The sequence below is a fragment of the Tachysurus fulvidraco genome, chromosome 12 (genome assembly GCF_022655615.1).
Source record: "Tachysurus fulvidraco isolate hzauxx_2018 chromosome 12, HZAU_PFXX_2.0, whole genome shotgun sequence".
In the NCBI taxonomy this organism is placed as follows: Eukaryota; Metazoa; Chordata; class Actinopteri; order Siluriformes; family Bagridae; genus Tachysurus; species Tachysurus fulvidraco.
This window is the reverse complement of record NC_062529.1, coordinates 24452529-24475028: the sequence shown is the minus strand read 5'-3', so window position 1 is coordinate 24475028 and position 22500 is coordinate 24452529. Positions and strand designations below refer to the sequence as shown.

The 22500-nt window shown below is 39.6% G+C and overlaps 1 protein-coding gene across 6 annotated transcripts in view; it reads right to left on the bottom strand.

Annotated features, from left to right (window-relative positions):
• dlgap2a (discs, large (Drosophila) homolog-associated protein 2a) overlaps positions 1-22500 on the bottom strand; it is a 322064-nt gene that overhangs the window by 42161 nt on the left and 257403 nt on the right. For 5 of the 6 annotated variants that reach the window (XM_047821941.1, XM_047821942.1, XM_047821945.1 and 2 more), the window contains 4 exons: positions 22242-22310; positions 19175-19334; positions 15649-15868; positions 7378-11369 (listed from right to left, as the gene is read on the bottom strand). In XM_047821941.1, coding sequence (XP_047677897.1) covers positions 9244-11369; positions 15649-15868; positions 19175-19334; positions 22242-22310 — 2575 coding nt within the window. In that variant the 3' untranslated portion in view covers positions 7378-9243. Of the gene's footprint in view, positions 1-2484; positions 2545-7377; positions 11370-15648; positions 15869-19174; positions 19335-22241; positions 22311-22500 lie in introns of those variants that run through there. The other variant, XM_047821943.1, reaches the window with a different exon arrangement.

Below are 22500 nucleotides of genomic sequence, written 5' to 3'. Positions count from 1 at the left end.
TACTCCCTCATTATTGTTTTTTTTGTTTGTTTGTTTGTATGTTTGTTTGTTTTTTTTGGGGGGGGGGGGGGGGTTGGTGATGTTAGCCCTGAGCTAACCTAATGGGGTTTCTAAATTGATCTCTGAGGAGATTTTCCAAGTCATATATCTTTATTGATAACCCACTTACTAACCAGAACAAACAAGACAAGATTTCTGGATTTCACTGCTAATCAACTGGCTAATCTGTGGACAGATCTACCCTGCTAATGCTAATACTAGTAACTGACAGAAGTGACTAGAAAAAGACAATCAGCTTTAGCTGAATGTATAAGAAAGTAATTTTGTACTTATTAACATTTTTCCCATTAATTTTTACTTAAAAGAAAATCTGAAAAAAATGAGAAAAAAAAAGATCATTGGTGTGTTTAGAAATATTTAGCGCTACCACTACCTAGCTGGCTAGGATAAGCTAATCTGGCAGGATTTCTGAAAAAGATCATTTACATTTGTTTTGCTAACACTAGCTAGCTGGTTAACATAAGCTAGTCTGACAGGAAGTCCAAGAAGCTGTTTAGTATTTATAAATATTTAGTTTTAACACTAACTACTTGGCTAAAATAAGCTAATCTGACATGATTTCTGAAAAGATCATAAGTGTTTATAAATATTTAGTGCTACCACTACCTAGCTGGCTAGGATAAGCTAATCTGGCAGGATTTCTGAGGCAGTTCTTTGTTACTCCAAAACATTTACATATCTAACATTAGATATCTAGATAACTTGATAGAGCTTTATTATTACTAAATGCTCATTTATACATTTGTACTACTAACTCCAGAATAATGGCTAACAAATGCTACCTTGACAGGATTTCTAAGTCATGAATGTTTAAAATCTCAGATGCTAACGCTATCCAGGCCAGTGTTCTTTCTCGGCAGATAAAGACAAACGTACTGAGCGTATAGGCACAAAAAGAAAGTGCAAAAAAGCACTGAATGTTCAGAATGCACCGGAGGACGAGGACGAGGACGAAAGCGACAGAGAGATATTTTGCATTCTAGTGCTGTTTTCCAATCTCACAGAGCTGTAAGCTCTAGCACTTGACCGAATGAATAAATTGTAGCTTTCTGTTTTGGGGAGTTGGTGGTGGTGGTGGTGGTGGTGGTGTTGTCAGATCTCTCCTTCTCCACAAGCTAATAACGCTAACCCATCAGGTCCACGTTCTCTGGAATATTCATTAAAATAGAAGCTGTTTTTATTGTAATGAACTGGCTTTATAGATCGTGGTGCTAGTAATACCATTAATCACAAATTACCTCTGAGACATCCCGGTGACTCAGCTGGCTTTTCTGAACGTGACAGAGGTGACACCGAGCAAATTGGTTCAAGCGTTTGTCCTTCTCCGAATTAATGAATTTGTCTTGCGGTGTTGCAAAATGAGACGAGCTGCTGAAGGCTTAATTTTTTGTCGTTAAAAATGCTGGGGGTAAAAATTCTGATGCATAAAGATTATTTATTTATTTATTTATTTATTTATTTATTTATTTATTCGGGAGAAAGCTCTCTGAAAATCTGGACCGTGACAGAATTTTTGTGTCTTTGCTGTATATGTATAATGTACAGGATGTAACGGTGGTGTACTTTATTTTGGTGTACTAAATAGTAAGTGAAGAAAGAGCCCAAATTGGTTTGTAGGGCATTTGATAACTGTGTAAAACAATAAAAACAAAAAAAAAAAAACACTGTTTCTACAGAAGTGAGCGATGATGAAGTTTTGTTTTTGTTTTTGAATTAGCTGCTATTAAAACTGGAAGGCCATTTAAGGTTTATAACTTTGGTCTCACGACAGGTTTGCTGTGTGTGTTTCAACCAACACAACGTTGCTAAATCGGCATCTTGTCCATACTCATGCCTTTGCAGGGCTGTCATGTGTCACGCATTGTGAGTGACAGTCACGCATGTCGGTCTTTTCTCCCGCTCTCCCGCCACACGTCGTATTTCTCACACAGAAAAACTTTTTGACTATTTATCATATATTTAATAAGCCGCAGCGCCCAAAACGTATCGGTCCGCACCGCTGTCTCTATGGAACCGGGCAGGAATCAAGCGCGTCTCCCCTGGAGCTCATAGTCGAGCCTGACGCTTATCAGCCAGTCAAAAAAAATTAGGCTACACAATAGCCAATCAGAAAATAGCACTATCTGGGTAAGATTTAACACAACAACCAATGATAAAAAAAACATTCATTAGCAAGGATATTTTCGATGGTCAAAACAAAACAAGTCGTGTCCCTAAAAATGTCTGGGTTTGAACCGAACTGTTTTAAATGGGATCAACATTACAAATGATAAAGACACACAAATTAATAAATGGAAATGAAACAAATACTTTGTATTTGGTTACATTGTGGTCAGTGATCCTTACCAAACACAAGAACTCCCCATTATTGTTTTTTTTTTGTTTTTTTTAGCTATGATAAGTATACAGTGGGTATGGCTTTACCTGGGGGTTGCTGGGAGGGTCTGTCCACACTGCCGGATGACGGAAGGCGGAACTGGATTCCTGCAAAGGACACACCCCATGCTTATACAGAGCAATGCAAGCATCCAAACATTCACAAGTGGAAAGAGATATAAACAGGAAACCGATGAAAAGTGACCGTCATAATATAACTGCCTTCGGTTACAATCATTTAACGCTTCATCTCAAACATGTATGCATCGTAAAAATCATAACTTTTCTCATATAATTATTGACTTAAGTCTCAAATTCTGAATTAGGTTTTGTCTTATAATCCACATCCTGGTCATTGAGGAACTGAAGGTTGATCTGAACTTGTCAGGAAAGTCATCTCAGACTATATCAGCTCGACAAGCACAGAAGGAAACTACAGCCTGAATCTGAAGGGCAGAACAGGTCCTTATTAAGTCCGGAGTTTTTTTTATTAATACCTTCAAAACAAAGCAACAAACCCTTACAATAGCCAAACAGTGTGGATTATTAGGGCTAAGTCTAAGTCTAAGTTTTTACCTTTGACCTTAAAATCCCTGAAATCCCATTGCACCTTGTTAGAAAGTCACAAGAGTAATTTTTTTAAGGTAAAAAAACTATTATTATTATTATTATTATTATTATTATTATTATTATTATTATTATTATTATTATTATTATTATTATTAAGATGATCTTTGTAGTATAAAAGTGACAGGAACATTGCAACAGACTTGCATCTGCTCAAAGATTCATTTAACTAAAAAAATCAAATAACAAAACTCACAAACCAATGATCACATTTCAAAACAAAAGTTTTCCAGTGTCTTGGAACAATCCAGCTGAGAAGTTTGTTCTTCTCTCTACAACGTGCCAATTAAAACAGATCAATTAAAGCCACGGACAGAAAATGGGAAGGCTCAGCGTGAGACTTCAACTTACCGCTTTGGCTCGCCGTACAGATCTCAGCGCTTGGGGAACAGACCATTCCTATGTTACACAAAGCCACAAGTATGCTCCAGCACAACGGAAGTGCTTTTTTATTAAGCATTTAGATTCGTAGCATTCAGATAATTCGGAATACATTTAGACTGGTCTCTAAGAATCTAAGAAACGAATGGAAAGTGCTAGCAATGACCATACAAATAAATATATGGGATTAATAGGCGCGCTCGACCCGTTAGCCATTGTGTTTCAGTGATGCGTCTACAGAAAGGAAATTTAGAGAGGCAGATTTTTGTGAAAGCACACATACACACACACACACACACACACACACACACACACACACACACACACACACACACACACACACACACACACACACAAAGGTAGGATTACGTGTTAAAACAAAACTCTGGTGTTGATGCTGAAATCATTCCAAAGCTCACAGTGATTGGACAGCGTTGACAGTATTTAAAAAAAAATCAATCCATGAAATAAAAAGTCACCATTCACGAGTATTAGCATCTGAGAAATGTCTAATGGCAAGACTAAAGTATACCTTACTTTCCAGACAATATGACAATTTTTATGGGCCTTTAACAGATTTTACAAAATGATGTGTATCTGATTTTATTTTATTTATTTATTTTTTTTGTAATAACCTAGTAATATTCCCTAATTAGTTTTAATAAGTTTTTTTTTTCAGGTATGCTACACCTGAAGCTATGGTAGTGTTGCTACATTCAGGTTGGATTGTGTGTTATCTGAGAAGGTTACTCTAATTTGTGATTGAAAGTGACACATAATAATAATAATAATAATAATAATAATAATAATAATAATAATAATAATAATAATAATAATAATAATAATAATAATAATAATAATAATAATAATAATAATTTTCTGATAATTTTACCTCAACATTGTCCACATAATCAAATTAACGGCTACATGTCAGCTGGCTTTGAGTGGCAATAAGTGTTTGGAGTATTTAAAGTAACACAGTAGTTCAAATAAGTTCGAATCCCAGGGCCAGCAAGCTCCCATTCCTGGGCCCCATGAGCAAGGCCCTTAACCCTTAATTGCTCAGCTGTATAAATAAGATAATATAATAATTTGCTCTGGATAAGGGTGTCTGCCAAATGATGTAAAAAAAAAAGTAAACAAATATGATGGAATCTGTCATGTATATGTTGGCCAGTTGCCTAGCCACAGTGATCTCATAACTAACTTTTTTCCAAGGTTCCCATGTTAAAAGCACATCTGAAGGCTTCAAAATGGAAACCCAACCTTTGCATGGGCCTAGCTGTTATATGATGTTATTGACTTTAAAATAAGAAACAAAGCCAAATTAGAGATTACTGATATACTAGAGTCTGGGTATCAGTGGATCCAGAACATATCTCCATGATAAAAAACTAGAAAACCTGTAAATCTGGAACATTCTTGACTCTCAAGCCATGTAGCTTGTCGGAAGCACGTGTTAGCCTCCACCCTGGCAGCTGGGTAGAAATTAAAATTAGGCGAACAAATTGGGGATAAAACAGGAGAAAATCTCTAATATACCAACATATATATATGTTGGTATATTATATATGTACAATATACATGTACTGTATATATATATATATATATATATATATATAGAACAGACCAAAAGTTTGGACACACCTTCACATTCAAAGCGTTTTCTTTATTTTCATGACTATGAAAATTGTAGATTCACACTGAAGGCATCAAAACTATGAATGAACACGTGTGGAATTATATACGTACATAACAAAAAAGTGTGAAACGACTGAAAATATGTCATATTCTAGGTTCTCCACCTTTTGCTTTGATTACTGCTTTGCACACTTTTGGCATTCTCTTGATGAGCTTCAAGAGGTCATCACCTGAAATGTTCTTCCAACAGTCTTGAAGGAGTTCCCAGAGATGCTTAGCACTTGTCGGCCCTTTTGCCTTCACTCTGTGGTCCAGCTCACCCCAAACCGTCTCGATCGGGTTCAGGTCTGGTGACTGTGGAGGCCAGGTCATCTGGTGCAGCACCCCATCACTCTCCTTCATGGTCAAATAGCCCTTACACAGCCTGGAGGTGTGTTTGGGGTCATTGTCCTGTTGAAAAGGTGGTGTGTCCAAACTTTTGGAAGGTGTGTCCAAACTTTTGGTCTGTATATATATATATATATATATATATATATATATATATATATATATATATATATATATATATATATATATATATATATATAATTCCAACTAAAGACTACCTGGAAACTATAAAACACTTTTTGTTCTGTTTGTAAACTTGAATGTGGCAGCCATTTTGGTTCCAGCTACATGCACTGTTGGTGCAACTGGCTACAGGAGTACAGAAGCTCTGGTCTTGGGCTCTGGGTGGGAAAGACAGTCTTCTTCTAGTCAGTTTGCGGTCAGTGCTAATTGGTGGTTAATGGTTTAGTGATTAAGATGCTATGTTACTGTTTTCCGTGAAGCTGCCGATGTTGATGTTAAATCTTAAAAACCATCAGTTGTATGCATATATCGATCTGGTACTGCATATGTACCAGCATATGTCAACACCCATTGACGATTTGTGCTACTTAAATGAAAATTTAGGAATTTCTTTACAGCGTTAATTGTGTGAAATCAAATGACCGCTAAAATTCCTCACATCATTGTGTCTTATTATTTCAAAGGTCTTATGGTCTGGAAAGTATGGCATAACATCCGGATATATGACTACAACAAAATAGTCTTTTAATTTTTTTAAAAATATACACTTTCTAAATTTCCATGCGATAAATTACCCGTACAGCTCAGCCCGATACGTCCTGCCTGATGAAGCGTTCAGATTCACTATGGTAATATGGACCAATGAGCAAGCAATAATATTTTTCTGTTTTTGTTCTTTTGGAATTTTTTTTTTAAATGCTACTGTACAGTGTTTTACTGTACTTGACAGCACCGGTGGGTTCAGTCAAAATAAGTGCGTTTAACCCACTTTTTATTACTTGCCAGAAAACTCAGAAGTTGCAGCAAAGAGGAAACATTAAACACTGTTGTCACATTACCGTGGGTGGTACTAGGACTGGGGTCCAAGCCCAATTTTTAAGCTTTTTTTTTTTATTTTTATTTTCCATACTCATTAGTGAATACATTTTAACCTAATTTTTGATCTTTTTTTTTTTTTAATATTGGTGAACTATTTTTTTTTTATGTTGACTGTAGATTTGCTATACAAAATCTACTTTATTTTACAAATATGTATGTGATTTAAATTTTTTTTTTCTAGCACTTTCTCATTGCAAAGACATTTCATTAATAGTTATGTAACTGGCTGACTAACAATAAGCATCCGGTATATTCATCCTATATACCAGTGGTCCCCAACCTTTTTTTTCGCCGCGGACCGGGCAATGTTTGATCATTTTACTGCGGCCCGCTGGGGGTGGGGGGTGGCGGCTATACAATTAAATTAAAATTAATAATTTTTATTTAATTGTATTTAAACATGCCTTTTTAACTCACTACAACACTAAATCAATGAGAACCCTGAGCTTGTTTCTTTGCAACGAGACGGTTCCATCTGGGGTAACAGGAGACAATGACACCCGAAGTGTGTCGCTTATGTCCAGTTTATTCCATTGTCTTGTTTCGGTTGCCGTCACTGCAGAAAACCCCGCTTCACACAGATAGCATGTCGGAAATGGCGACAGGGATTTAAGTGCTGTGGTGACAATCACAGGGTATTTCGCCATGAGCGATACACACCTTCTCTCCACCAAAGCTACAACACCACTGCCGCTTGCAGCGGCTCAGCTCCAGACGTCACCTAAACACGGCCCGATATCATGATATTTTGCGCATGCGCGGTACTGGTGTGGCTTTAGGTGACGTCTCTCAGCTCCCGGTTAACCTCTCGTCCATGGAAAGTCGCACAAACCCGAGTGAAATACACCACAGTAAATAAAATGGAAATAATTTAATGTTCCTTCGGCGGCCCGGTACCATTTGGTCCACGGACCGGGGGTTGGGGACCACTGCTATAAACAACAGAAACAATTAAACCTTGCAGTATATCCAAGGAAGCATTGTGGAATTTCAGATTTTACTACTAAACAAATACCGACACAATTTAGATTCTTAAGGCAATGATTTGATATTTGATGATAAGACTATGACTATGCTATCTGCTATCTGCTTCAATATGATATGATACGATTCGGTCTGATCGGGATCTTGGGTTACCGTTCATTTGAAAAACTTTGAGATAAACTCAAGTTATGCGCAAATCACCTGGCTAGTCTGTTGAAATTTGTATACATTAACTTTTAATTTTTTTTAATGAAGCTCTCTCTCTTTTCTCTCTCAGTTCTCTCTTTCTTTTTATTTTTATTTTAGAATAAATACTATTCAATTTAAGATCGTCGCCCAGGTTTATTTTTAATCATTTGCCTTTTCAATCGCTACATCATCAAATGGTTTGATCACTACATCTTTCCTCACTGAGAAAACAATCCCACATATTAAATTCTTCCACAAGCAAATTTACCTCATAGTCCTCAAGCGTGTTCGAAGCGTTTTAACACTTTGACCTCAATGGCCCTACTTTACATTCCAGCATAAAGAAGACAAATCGGTGGCCATTATTTTTGATGTACAACTTAATGTTTCCTCTTTGCATATCTAATGACAGTCATATATTATTTCGTTCATTGCAGGGAAAAAAAAAACACAGTATACATTCAGCCGTATATTCACAATAAATCAAGGAATATCTATATAAAAATGATCATCTGTGGAGCAGAATTCAACCACCTTGTCAGTATCGTTCATCCCATGTATGTACAGTATATACGTTTGATTGTATATATATATGCCTGTATGGAACAGTAAAGTACAGAATGCATTTAAAATGTCACACTTAGCTGTGCAAACTGCGGCTGTTCGACCCCTGTGCGTCTTCAAAAATGTCACAGTACTAAATCCACCCGCTTGTTTTACAGCAAGGCTTTGGCTTTGAAGACTCGTAATCGAATTACCTGGAACATCGTTTCATACGTTTCTTAATACCTTTTTTTTTTACAGTCTGATTTCTGTTGAATCTCAAAGTAACCACCATTAGTCCACATTCAGAGGAAAGGATGATCAAAACCCACAAAATATATCAAAGAGATCGCTTGAGCAGTCTTTGGTCAAATGTTCAGTTCTCGTCCTTTTTAAAACTCATTTGGACGAGGAGTTTTTTTTTTCTTATACATTCCTTGTCTGCAGCATCAGTCAATGTTTCAACACCATAAAATGTTTTCTAATTGTCTTAGGTTATCAAAGAAAGAAGCTCTCAAAGGAACTCTAGAGAATTTTTCATTGAGAAGTTCCTGTCCACAGCCAATACAGTCACAGTATCTACCACAATACAACGGTCAAACCAAACAGACTGTAAAGTAATGTAGAGAAGAGAAGGAGTTTTTAGTGGAACTGAGACTTTGGTTCATGGATGAGTCATTGCTGCTCAGTGTTAAATAAGTGCTGAGTGTCCCAGGGACGTTAATCTTATGTGGGTGCGAGCATCAAGCTGCTTTTAGCTACAACTTCTCATTGACGCTCATCAGCTCTGAATAAAGGATCACTTATAGCCTAAAACCTCCCTAATGGCTTCTTGGTTAACTCACTCTCTCCTCTTTTCATTCTGTCTTCCATTCACCCACTTGCACTCTCACAAAAGATCAGACACACCTGTAAACATGTTTGCTTCATTACCACACACTCCTTTTCTTCATTTAGAAATCCTGTGATGTACCACATGTAGCTTCGAGTTACTCAAATAGACAGAGACATATAAGACATCTCTGAGTTATTGGAGTATTTCTTGTGGTAAATCTCCATACTTGCACTCCTGGAAATGGGCATTCGTCCCCGTAACCTTCGTTGCCATCTAATCCACAGGAAATCTCTGCAAGACGGAGATGAGCCGCTAGCCATGGTTCCTCTTGGTGATCCATTATCGGTTGTTTCTCTCTTAGATACATCTAAGGCAGCCTGAAGTTCTAGAAGGGACAAGTTAAATGGGTGCACAGTTGCGGGGTCTATAGTTGCAGGGGAACTGTTACCTGGGTCCACTATCTCCAGCGCCTCTTCTATATTCAGATTCTCAAATTCAGGATCATCTGATTCCACCGAACACAGGATGGCTGAAAAGACTGCCTCTGACTCTAGGAGGTCAATCGTAGCGGAGTCGAGGGCATCTGGCTTGAGTGGGTACTCTGCAACTTCGTCATCTGAGTCTTCAGGGTACTGGTCATCTAGGTATGGAGATAAAGCTTCAGGAAGTGTAACTGAAGCACTCTCAAGGGTCGAGAGTTGAGTCAAGTAGGCAACACTTGATTCCATATAGGTTGGTTCTGATGGGCTAATGATTTCTTTATCTACTTCTGACCAGCTTGAAGTTCTTCTGTTTAAAGGTGGGGAGCCTGAATGTTTCAGATCCATAGTTTCACTCTTGGACCACAAAACAACAGGATGAGCCTCTGGCTCAACCATTGCTGAACTCTGAAGTACTGGAGACATAGGTTCTGGAGTCAGGGGGTTTGACGCATCTAAATCTACTGGTTCTGGAGTAGCTGGCTGCAAGAAAATAGTGTCCAGTAGTTCTGGAAAAGGTGGATCTTCATCTGCATGGTCAGCAGGTTCATCATAATCAGTTGCTTCTGGGGTTGGAGGGTCTGGAAGATCTGCAAACCCTGGACTGGGCAAACCAGGGTCCAAGGATTCTAAACTTGGCCATTTCAAATCAGTAAGGTCCAGTGACTCTGGTGTTAATGGATTCAGCAAAAGACAGTCACCTGGTTCCACCACTGTATAGTCTTCTATGTTGTGATCTGAGGATTCTTCAGTTGGCTCTATAAGCACAGTGGGGCTCACAGATTCTCGAGTTCGATGCTGATGCTGCTCAGTTGCTAAATGATAACCTGAAGATAGTGGACATGGCTCATCTTCTTCTAAATGCTCTTGAAGAAAGGGATGTAATACAGATGGATCAAGATACTCTTGAGGTGGTGAAGAGTCTGGTGGACTGTTGTCTTGATCCAGTTTTGGCCAGTGCAAATTTGCCAGGTGTACAGGTTCTAGGTTTCTAAAATCTAGTACAAACGAATCCATCCTTTGAGAAGTTGAAACTTTTGAATAATATCTAGGGTCTAAAGGTAGATCTGGTTCTGGAGGATCAGGGGGAGTCATTGGATCAGGATCCAGTTCAGGCCAGCTTAGCAATGACAGATCCACAGGTTCTGGAGGTGTCAAGTTGGCATAGGATAGATCATCAAGCTCTGCCAACTGAGAATTTGGGTCTGTTTGGAATAATGGTCTGGAAGTTGAGACATGCAGGATATTTTTATCTAAAGGCGCTGGGTCAGGTGAATGCATTGATAAAACATTTGGATCAATAGGTGAAGGGCAGTTCACAGCTGCATCTGCTGTGTTCTGTCGCACCAAAGTTTTGCTCCCAGCCTGAGTACCGACAGACACATTACCAGAACGATTTTGGGAACCCCTCGCCAAGTTTGGAGACCATGTGTTGTAGCGTTGTGCAAAAGTGGAAAAGTTGCTGTTAAAGGCTCGAAGCTCTGTGCACAGATCCCGTCTGAGATCTGCTAGTTCCTTTCGCATGGCTGACACATCCTCCCTCCACTGCTGGCTAATAGCAAGTGCCAGGTCAGCTGTCTCCTGTACACTTGATGGAACAGGTCGTGGCCTGACAGGGATGCTGGGCTTGTGTGGGGACAGTGATGGAACTGTGGTAAAAGAACAATTACTGTACAGGCTTCTTGATTCACTTTCTCTTGTAAGATGGCTCAGATCCCTCTGGGACATGGAGGTCATGTCTACCTCCTTGTTGGAAAAATTGTCCTCATTAAGTGAATCAGTGCCCTCAAGCATTTCATTCCCCTCTGGAAGACAAACATAAACAAGCGGGAGAGTATATAATGTTCCTACAGGTCTGGACAGCTAGAGACACTGTGATGCTCACTACAGGCTTTACTACAAAGCATGAAACAAACACACGTGAGCCACATTACATGAGATTAGCTTGTACCCTGTCCTACCTTTGTGTTTAAACAAAGGTTTCTTAGCAGAGTTTTGTTGCGTACAAATCGTACAAAATTATAGAATTATATTTATCCTATAGATCCACCTTTGGAACAATCAATAGGACATTGGGTATTTTAGTCAGTCCTAGGAATTGTCAAATAATGCAAATTGAGTCTATTTTGGTTGCTATAGCTCCAGCTCTGGGTGCTAATGGTGAGTTATTACAGGCAATGGCCTTATTTTGACTCACATTACTGTGGGTTTGTTTCATGCTGTTACTCTGCCTTCTCACTCAAACATTTATTTGCATGTACTTTTCCCACGTCTCAATGCACAAAACAGAGAGTTCTACCTCAGGGGAAACCTGAAGAGAATAATAACAGCCACATCTCTGTGAGAATAATCATGTCCCTCAACCCTCCAAACTAGCAGAAGCTCTATGTTTTGTGCATTGAAAAGAGACAAATGTGAGCAAAGCTTTCAACCTAATCTCTCTGTGTGTCTCAGCAGAGCAGGTATGAACCCTATTGAATATGAAAGGCCCACACAGACCCTTTAAAAACTCTGAGCAGGAATAACCAAGTGGAACCATGGAGGGTTCTCTTGACACACAAAGTCAAGTTTTGTGGGAGATCCAAAACAGTTCAGTTCCCAAGATAATTGCAAATATATTTCAGTGAGAAGGCAGTGTAAAGATACTGAAAGTCTCTCCAGCTGTCCCTAGCCCTGTTTCCTAAACGGCCAAAAAAACAGAAACCGCCTGTATCCGAGTGTCTCATAACGATGCTCGTATTTTTTCCCCAAGATGGTTTGCAACTTGTTACACCGTTCATTGTTAACAATCTCGGAAAATTCAAGACATTCAAGAGCTTTACCAGCCACAGGCCCTGTGGAAGAGAGAACTCATCACTGAAATGGTTTTACAAACAGCTGCACACCACAGAAACAAAATAGCGAGAGAGGAAAAATAGATAAAGGGAATGGAAACAAACTAGAGAATCCGGGAGAATGAGAGAATATGAAGCCCACTGAGCAAGAAGCATTGAACCGGGAAGCATTTCGAGATCGCATCATATTCCAGCTCATCACTTCTCAACCACTCCCTGCCTGCTCCGTAAGCTAGCCAAAATTCTTTACAAGAATGAACACAGTGGATTGATGCAAGGACACTGATTGGGAAATCAAGTTATAATTGGATGTTTCACTTTTCAGCCTTTTTCTGCTTTATTTCTTTCCCCTTAGAGTCTGAATTCAATAGGGTTCATAGCCTAACTCTTTAAGGCACACCAGAACTTACCTGTTTTTTTTTTGTCTTTTGGTAATGTCTGTTTTGTTGGCAGACAGAACAGTCACGTTGCTCATACGCAGATTACATGCATTCATGCCATGCCAAACACAGTACATTATACATGCATGTGCCTCTACATTGAAAAAATACCGATACCAGAAGGATACAAATCAGCAAACTTGTACTTATATCCATTATAATAAATTCAAACATGAGCTCTAACGGTGAAGAATGTACACTAAACAGGGGTGGAAAAATCATGGATTCATGAAGTGAAATCTCAAAAGCTGTAGTTTATAAATAATGCGTCCGCATCGTGTCAGTAGTTTATGAGCGGTATGTCTGCATTGAGTCAGTAGTTTATGAATATTGTGTCTGAGGCGTGTCAGTAGTTTATGAATATTGTGTCTGAGGTGTGTTAGAAGTTTACGAGCGGTATGTCTGCGGCATGTCAGTAGTTTATGAATATTGTGTTTGAGGTGTGTCAGTAGTTTATGAATATTGTGTCTGAGGTGTGTCAGTAGTTTATGAGTGGTATGTCTGCTGCGTGTCAGTAGTTTATGAATATTGTGTCTGAGGTGTGTCAGTAGTTTATGAGTGGTATGTCTGCTGCGTGTCAGTAGTTTATGAATATTGTGTCTGAGGTGTGTCAGAAGTTTATGAGCGGTATGTCTGCGGCATGTCAGTAGTTTATGAATATTGTGTCTGAGGTGTGTCAGTAGTTTATGAATATTGTGTTTGAGGTGTGTCAGTAGTTTATGAATATTGTGTCTGAGGTGTGTTAGAAGTTTACGAGCGGTATGTCTGCGGCATGTCAGTAGTTTATGAATATTGTGTCTGAGGTGTGTCAGTAGCATATGAGTGGTATGTCTGCGATGTGTCAGTAGTTTATGAATATTGTGTCTGAGGTGTGTCAGTAGTTTACGAATATTGTGTCTGAGGTGTGTCAGTAGTTTATGAATATTGTGTTTGAGGTGTGTCAATAGTATATGAGCGGTATGTCTGCAGTGTGTCGGTAGTTTATGAATAATGTGTCTGCAGCGTGTCAGTAGTTTATGAGCGGTATGTCTGCTGTGTCAGTAGTTTATGAGCGGTATGTCTGCATTGAGTCAGTAGTTTATGAATATTGTGTCTGAGGTGTGTCAGTAGTTTATGAATATTGTGTCTGAGGTGTGTCAGTAGTTTATGAATAATGTGTCTGCAGCATGCCAGTAGTTTATTGATGGTGTGTCTGTAATATGAGTAGTGTATCTGCAGTGTGTCCGTAGTTTACGAATATTGTGTCTGCTGTGTGTCAGTAGCTTTCGACTGGTGGACTGGCAGTGTGTCAGTATTGTATCGGCATCGTAGGCAGTGAGACTGGGGTGCATTTGCTAAAGTTTAAGCCTACAAATGAATATCGTGGACTCCACATGTCCTTGCTGCCTCTGCTACTGATTTGTCCACCCTTGACTAAAGTGTATTTTTGACCAATGATCTAACTAGCTCTCATATTTGCTAAGAATGCACAAGGAAGATGAACATCGTGTTTTTTTTCACGCACTCTCATTAATTTGACATTTGAGGCCAAATAATATTTGTTTTAATTACAGCAAGAACATGCAAACATTTCTAAAATGATCATACCACTACAAGCTTAGCTCTGAACTTAAGGATAGGGTTCAGGATGTACATACTGTCTGTAACCATGCTGTAAGGAATAAAGCACTCTGTAGTAAAATAATCAACGATGCAATGGCAAGTCGAATCGGAATTTTGGCCATCAACCTGAGTTTGATTATTTTACCATAAAGACACATCCAGAAGTGTTTTATTCCTCTTATACCCCAGCAGCTTGTCAATGATTATTATTCTTTTTGTTACTTATTAACAAACATCACTCTTTTTATTCATTTGTAGTTAAACTTTGCAGAACAAGACAGTTCCTTCTAAGTTATCACTTACTTTATAGGAGCTTTAAACATCATTCCCTCACCAGCCTATATACTCTATAATGAATAGTTTGTCTATTATAATAGAATAGACAAACTGTTACTATAGAAACAAAAACATATTAGGACGATTTTTTGTTAACAAAAACGTGTAAATTAGAATTGAGATCTCGACAGTGCTGTGGTATAAATATTAAATTGCTCAGGCCATCCTTAAAAATATTCTTGTTTGCCGTAGCCCGACCGACGACCCTGTCGATTTAGGGCCAACAATTTTTTATTTTTTTTTGCTTTAAGTTCGACCGACTTGCCGGTTGTAAATTTGCATTAAGACCGACCAATTTTTTTGTTTACTCTTTAAACAACTAATACAAAAGCAATAAAATAATACGAATTATATTTTAGTAAGTATTGTAAATATATAAATTGCCTAGGACTACATACAAACGAAGGCTTTCTTATGATCTTTCTTTTAAATAAAAACCCGTGACGTCATCTATCGGTTACCGGATGTCACACTACGGCCTGTGCGTTCGCTTCGCATTCACTGTTAGAGTCGACGGTTCGCACTCGGTAATGATGGCTGTGGCTGCAGTAAACAAAATGTTTGCGGTCACCGTTCAAAGTCATACGGGTTCGGGCACCATAATATATCTAAAAAATTCATTAAAACAGCTCGACACCGCTTTAACTTGTCGGTTGCAAATAAGGTTTTCATTAAAACTTGAAAAAAAATATAGACCTACCTACCGACCCTTTTTTTTTTTTTTTTTTTTACTGTTACTGCAAACCAAAATATTTTTAAGGATGGCCTCATAAAGCTTGATTGTGTTTATTTCCCTATCGGTCCCGCTGAACAGAAAGCTTCAAGGCTTTATATAATGAGCCTGACGACTGAACCTCAGCCAGGTGACTCACCAGTCGTGGATCTGATGGTGGAGGTGACGGTGGATGAGCTCATGGAAGGCACACACTCATCATCCTGTGAGTAGCCAGCCTGGATGGCACGCAGGTAGCTGTGGCTGCGTGTGCGGAAGCAGCCGGGCAAATCCAGCGCCTCCATGGCCTGCGACTCCACCTCGCTGAACACTGACTCGCACACTGACTCGAACTGGCCGTTCATCTCAGCCTCACTCACCTGAAATCACCGGAACACAAGGAGGGGAATCAATATTTTTCAAGTAGTTTGATTTCTGTTCTCATATCTTCGACTTTTAGAACCTTTTATATCCTTTTTGTTTCCAGATAGCGGGGGCTTAGCGACTACATTCTCTTCATACTTCTCAATAAATTTCAACAAACATATTAAAATACTTTGTAAGTTGTTAATATCCTACGGAGAATATTCTAGTTTTATCCAATAATAGACAACAATACTGTATAGCTTTATAAGAAATAATACATTTTAATAAATAATATATAATAATACATTTTACACTAAATCTAGCCAATTACCCAAGACAGAATTGTTTCCACTCTGGAGCTATGAGGTTAACAATGAGCCTAAGGTTGTGGGTTCGAGTCTCGGGCCGGCTACGACTGAGGTGCCCTTGAGCAAGGCACCGAACCCCCAACCGCAACTGCTACCTGGGAGCCGCAACATAAAATGGCAGCCCACTGCTCCGGGTGTGTGTTCACGGTGTGTGTGTGTGTGTGTGTGTGTGTGTGTGTGTGTGTGTGTGTGTGTGTGTGTGTGTGTGTGTGTGTGTTAATCCCGGGAACACTGGGCATGGATGGAATGCTAGTCTATCACCAAACGCCACACATTCCTGGTCTGCTTTTGGAAGGTGTGAGACAGCACAGAATAAAGCTGCACACTGTATTATCTTGAAAGCAGAGCTACACATTTATGAGAATGAAGATCATTCTCATCATTGCTGAATTTGATGACTAGATACAAATCAGTAAAGTCTGCTGGTTTTCAGTCAAATGAATTGAAATTACATTCTTCTTCCATTCATGAGCTAATCGGGAAACACTCGCTGAGAAACATCGCCAAAGTCCTGAAAGATTTGCTAATCTCCAAGCTCTCTGATCTCATTCACACATCCTAGCACACAATGTATCGTCCTTTAACAACCTGCAAAGGCACTGAGTACAGGATTGTAAAGAGAAAGACTTTATCTTAAAGACGTATTCAACACGATTTGGATGGTGGACTTTTGATTTAAAATAAGAAGTAACTTTAACTCAGACCTTTGTTGGCTATTTTCCTTAATGACAAGGAAGTAAAAAATCAGCTCAAATAAAGCCCATATAAACATTATCACTATTATACATAACTGAACCCACTATTATACATAACTAACATAACTGAACCCAAGTATCAATATCTACACTATTGTTGACTTTTAAATACAATCAACTTCACAGTTTTGTTTTGAGACACAGAATCACTGGAGGGCCATGTGACCATGTGACTAGGTCCATATTATCTTTAACCCAGAATCTCACACTGTGTACTACATGTACTACAAACTCTGTGACTTCACTGTATTCTGTACACCGTGTACTCCACTGTGATCCTGCATATTCCGCTGTACTCCATAGTGATCCACTATACTCCACTGTACTCCATAGTGATGCACTATACCCCACTGTACTCCATAGTGATGCACTATACCCCACTGTACTCCATAGTGATCCACTGTACTCCATAGTGATCCACTATACCCCACTGTACTCCGTAATGATCCACTATACTCCACTGTACTCCATAATGATCCACTATACTCCACTGTACTCCATAGTGATCCACTATACTCCACTGTACTCCATAATGATCCACTATACTCCACTGAACTCCATAGTGATCCACTATACTCCACTGTACTCCACTGTACTCCATAGTGATGCACTATACCCCACTGTACTCCATAGTGATCCACTGTACTCCATAGTGATCCACTATACTCCACTGTACTCCGTAATAATCCACTATACTCCACTGTACTCCGTAATGATCCACTATACTCCACTGTACTCCATAATGATCCACTATACTCCACTGTACTCCATAATGACCCACTATACTCCACTGTACTCCATAGTGATCCACTATACTCCACTGTACTCCATAATGATCACTATACTCCACTGTACTCCATAGTGATCCACTATACTCCACTGTACTCCATAATGATCCACTATACTCCACTGTACTCCATAGTGAGGCACTATCCCCCACTGTACTCAATAGTGATCCACTATACTCTTCTGTACTCAATAGTGATCCACTATACTCTTCTGTACTCCATAGTGATCCATGATACTCCTCTGTACTCCATAGTGATCCACTGTACTCCATAGTGATCCACAATACTCCACTGTACTCCATAGTGATCCACTATACTCCAATGTACTCTATAGTGTTCCACTATACTCCACAGTGATCCACTATACTCCACAGTACTCCATAGTGATCCACTATACTTCACTGTACTCCATAGTGATCCACTATACTCCACTGTACTCTATAGTGATCCACTATACTCCATAGTGATCCACTATACTCCACTGTACTTTGTACTCCACTGTATTCCACTGTGATCCTCTATACTCCACTGTACTCCACTGTGATCCTCTGTACTCCACTGTACTCTATGCTCCACTGTGATCCTTTACACTCCAGTGTACTCCATTGTGATCCTCTATACTCCACTGTACTCTATTGTGATCCTCTGTACTCCACTGTGATCCTCTGTACTGTAGGATTTTCCATGGTGATCTATACACCAATGTACTTTGTACTCCACTGTACTCCACTATGATCTTCTATACTAAACTGTACTCTGTACTCTGCTGTTGCTCACTGGGACCCTCTATACTACATTGTACTCCACCGTGTTCCTCTATACTCCACTGAACTCCTCAGTGATCCTTTATACTCCACTCTACTCCACTGTGGTCCTTTATACTCCACTGTACTCTAATGTGATCCTTTATACTCCACTCTACTCCACTGTGATCCTTTATACTCCACTGTACTCTAATGTGATCCTTTATACTCCACTCTACTCCACTGTGATCCCCTATACTCCACTGTGTTCCTCTATACTCAACTGTGATCCACTATACTCCACTGTGTTCCTCCTTTTTTTTACTGTACTTTGTATCCTCTTAACTCTACTGTACTCCACTTCACACCATATCTTGTTCACCCTGTACTGCAATGTACCCTGTACACCATATACACTATGCACACTCTGCCCTACAATGACTCCATGTACTACCCGTACTCTAAATAATGTGCTACAAGCAATAGGATTAGTGAAATAAGATTAACTCAAATCCAATATTATGGCAGCCATGCTGGAAACTAGAGGATGTCATCAACAGCATGCACAGTAAAATGAACTCACAATTTGATGGACCCTTTATCCCATATGAGTAAAATGACCTTCAGGATTTATTTCTAGGTAATGTGGCTGAAAAGCACACTCACCTGGCTCACTTGGCTGACACAGCTGGCTTGGCTCAGTGTGCTAACTGCCCTCATGTAGCTCTGGTTCCTCGAGCGAAATTTAGGTGAGTTGTAATTGGGTGATGGGTCCAGCGTGATGCTGGGGTGGATTTCCCTGGACGCTTGCAGATGGTAGCTCTGACTAAACAGAGAGAGATAGAGAAAGATTATAGGAAAAGTTTAGAAAGACATGTTATACTGTATGTCAATAGGTTTTGATCAATTAAGAGGCGAAGGCAGGTTTGTGTTTCAGACTATTGAAATCTCCAGCTGGAAAACTATAAAACCAAACATGTAACATTGTCCTGCATCAGCATGACTGGGAAAAGAAGTCATACCAGGCCACTGACAGTTCGATGACAACATGCTCTTTCTGTCTCCATGGAGCCTGCCAAATCACTGATGCATTTAACACCTGAAAATGGTCCCTTCGATTGGTTGTTGTCCCGAAGCTTCCGATCAATAGTGGGTAATGAAGGAAAATGCAAATCAGTGGCTTGTTAGTGAGCGAATCACGCTGAGACAGAGAAGAGGACAAGAGTCTGGATGAGGGGCTAAAAGGGATAAGTGCTCGCTTAGCAAAACTGGCTACAACAAGGATCCTCTTTACCTTCTGTGTATATCTTACTTTCTGACCAATCAGGGACGATTTTGTATTCAAAGATACGGTACATTAAAAGAAGGGTGCTAGTTGTCGGAGGAACCGGCATCATGGCAGTTGTTCTGCTTTCCACATGGTTGGTGCTTATCTCTCAGCTTTGTCTTTGTAATCCATAAACATCGGCTGGATTTGGGTAATCCGGGATCACTTAGCAATTTTTGATTATAACAGATCATTGAATGGTGTTTGGTAATCCGGGATCATTGACTGATTTTTGGTAGTCTAGTTTCATTAACAGGCTCTTAGTTTCCCAGTTTCACTGACAAGTTTTTGGTAGTTTTTCATTAGAGGTTCGGTTTATTGACTGTTATTTTTGTTATTAACTGGTAATCGAGTTTTTATTGGGAGTTATTAACAGGGTTTTGGTTGTGCAAGCTTATTTACTGATATATGGTAGTGCAGGGGACACGGTGGCTTAGTGGCTAGCACGTTCGCCTCACACCTCCAGGGTTGGGGGTTCGATTCCCGCCTCCACCTTGTGTGTGTGGAGTTTGCATGTTCTCCCCGTGCCTCGGGGGTTTCCTCCGGGTACTCCGGTTTCCTCCCCCGGTCCAAAGACATGCATGGTAGGTTGATTGGCATCTCTGGAAAATTGTCCGTAGTGTGTGTGTGTGAGTGAATGAGAGTGTGTGTGTGCCCTGTGATGGGTTGGCACTCCGTCCATGGTGTATCCTGCCTCGATGCCCGATGACGCCTGAGAAGTTCGGATAAGCGGTAGAAAATGAATGAATGGTAGTTCGGACTCAATGGCTGGTTCTTGCTAGGCCAGTATCATTGATGGGTGGTCCAGGTTTGTTTGAAGGTACAAGGTAGAACAGGTTAATTTACTGTTTTTTGTTTGTCTAAGTTCATTGACAAGACCCTAATAGTCCATGTTCATTGACTGTTTCTGGTAGTCTAGTTTCATTAACAGGCTATTGGTATTCCAGGTTCGTTGACAGGTTCTTCATTGACTTTTTTTGTAGTCTGGGTTCAGTGTCTGGTTCTTGAAAGTACAGGTTAATTGACAGGTTCTTTAATGTCCAGAAACATTGACTGATGTTTGGCAGTCTGGACTGAATGTTTTGGCAGACGCTCTTATCCAGAGCGATGTACAATTCCATTACATTAATGGAGCCTTGGTACAGTACAAGAGGTTCATTCATGACTTTTTTGTTGGACTGCTTTGGCAATTACTTTATGGTAAGCCATGCTTATTTCTTAACTCCTTTTAGGCCAGGTTTATCGATTTGTGTTTTTTAAATCAGGATTATTTTATCGGCTTATAAACAATCTGACTTGGAAACATCTCCATTAACACAGACCAACTGGTTCACTGTAGACCAGGTTCATTAATCAGCTTTTGGTAGGTCAGAGTGACCGATGGCTTCTTGGTAGGCGGAGATGGTTTTAGTAGGCAGGTTCATTAACAGGCTGTTGGTAGGCCAGGTTAATTAATGGATTCTTGGAAGGCTTTGTTAATTAATAGGTTCTTGTTTGCCAAGTTCATTAATGGCTTCTTGGTCAGCTTTATTCCATTTAATGGGTTCTTCTTAGCCAAGTATATATGGGGTATTGGTGGGTCAAGTTCAGGCCAGTAAATAGGTTCTTAGTAAGGTACTTACAATTATTGGAACATTTTTGGTTCATCAGGTTTATTGATGGGTTTTTGGACATCAAAACTGGAATGGGAACTTTTGTCCTCCAAGCAGCATCAGCCTTGTACATTAGCTTTATAAACTCCTACCCTCATGTATCTACACTTCTAAAATACAACAGAGGTCTAGATATTAATCTTCTTTAATGGTGAAGGAAAGTAGAACCGAGTCACATGGGGCTAAACCACAGAGCCTTGGGAATATAGGCACTGAAAATACAGCTACTATAGAATAATCTGATGAAGAAGATGCAAGGTTCATGACCTTTAACCTAAATATAGTCCTTACACAGTCCTGATCGATCTCTATCTCATAAGCAAGGCTTAGGGGAAAATTGAGCAAATTTAATATCAGTGTGTGTGTGTGTGTGTGTGTGTGTGTGTGTGTGTGTGAGTGTGTGTGTGTGTGTGAGTGTGTGTGTGTGAGTGTGTGTGTGTGTGTGTGTGTGTGTGTGAGTGTGTGTGTATATGTGTGAGTGTGTGTGTGTGTGTGTGTGTGTGTGTGTGTGTGTGTGTGTGTGTGTGTGTATATGTGTGAGTGTGTGTGTGTGTGTGTATATGTGTGAGTGTGTGTGTGTGTATGTGTGTGTGTGTGTGTGTGTGTGTGTGTGTGTGTGTGTGTGTGTGTGTGTGTGTGTGTGTGTGTGTGAGTGTGTGTGTGTGTGTGTGTGTGTGTGTGTGTGTGTGTGTGTGTGTGTATACATGTGTGTGTGTGTGTGTGTGTGTGTGTGTGTGTGTGTGTTTGTACTCACCTTAAATCTGCAGCAAAATTGGTGAGGTACTTCATCGTGTCACTGCTTGATTTATCCAAACGGTATGAGCTGCAGATGGAGAGAAGAAACAGAAGAAGTAAAGAATAAAGCAGTAAAATGCAGGAATGAGGTGTGAGTAAGAACGTCCCATATGAACAGATTTAATAACAAGTGTGACTGTTATAACAGGTTTATTAACCCCTCATTTAGAGATCTGTGTTCTAACATGATCAATCTAACAGAGCACTAAAACAGGGCT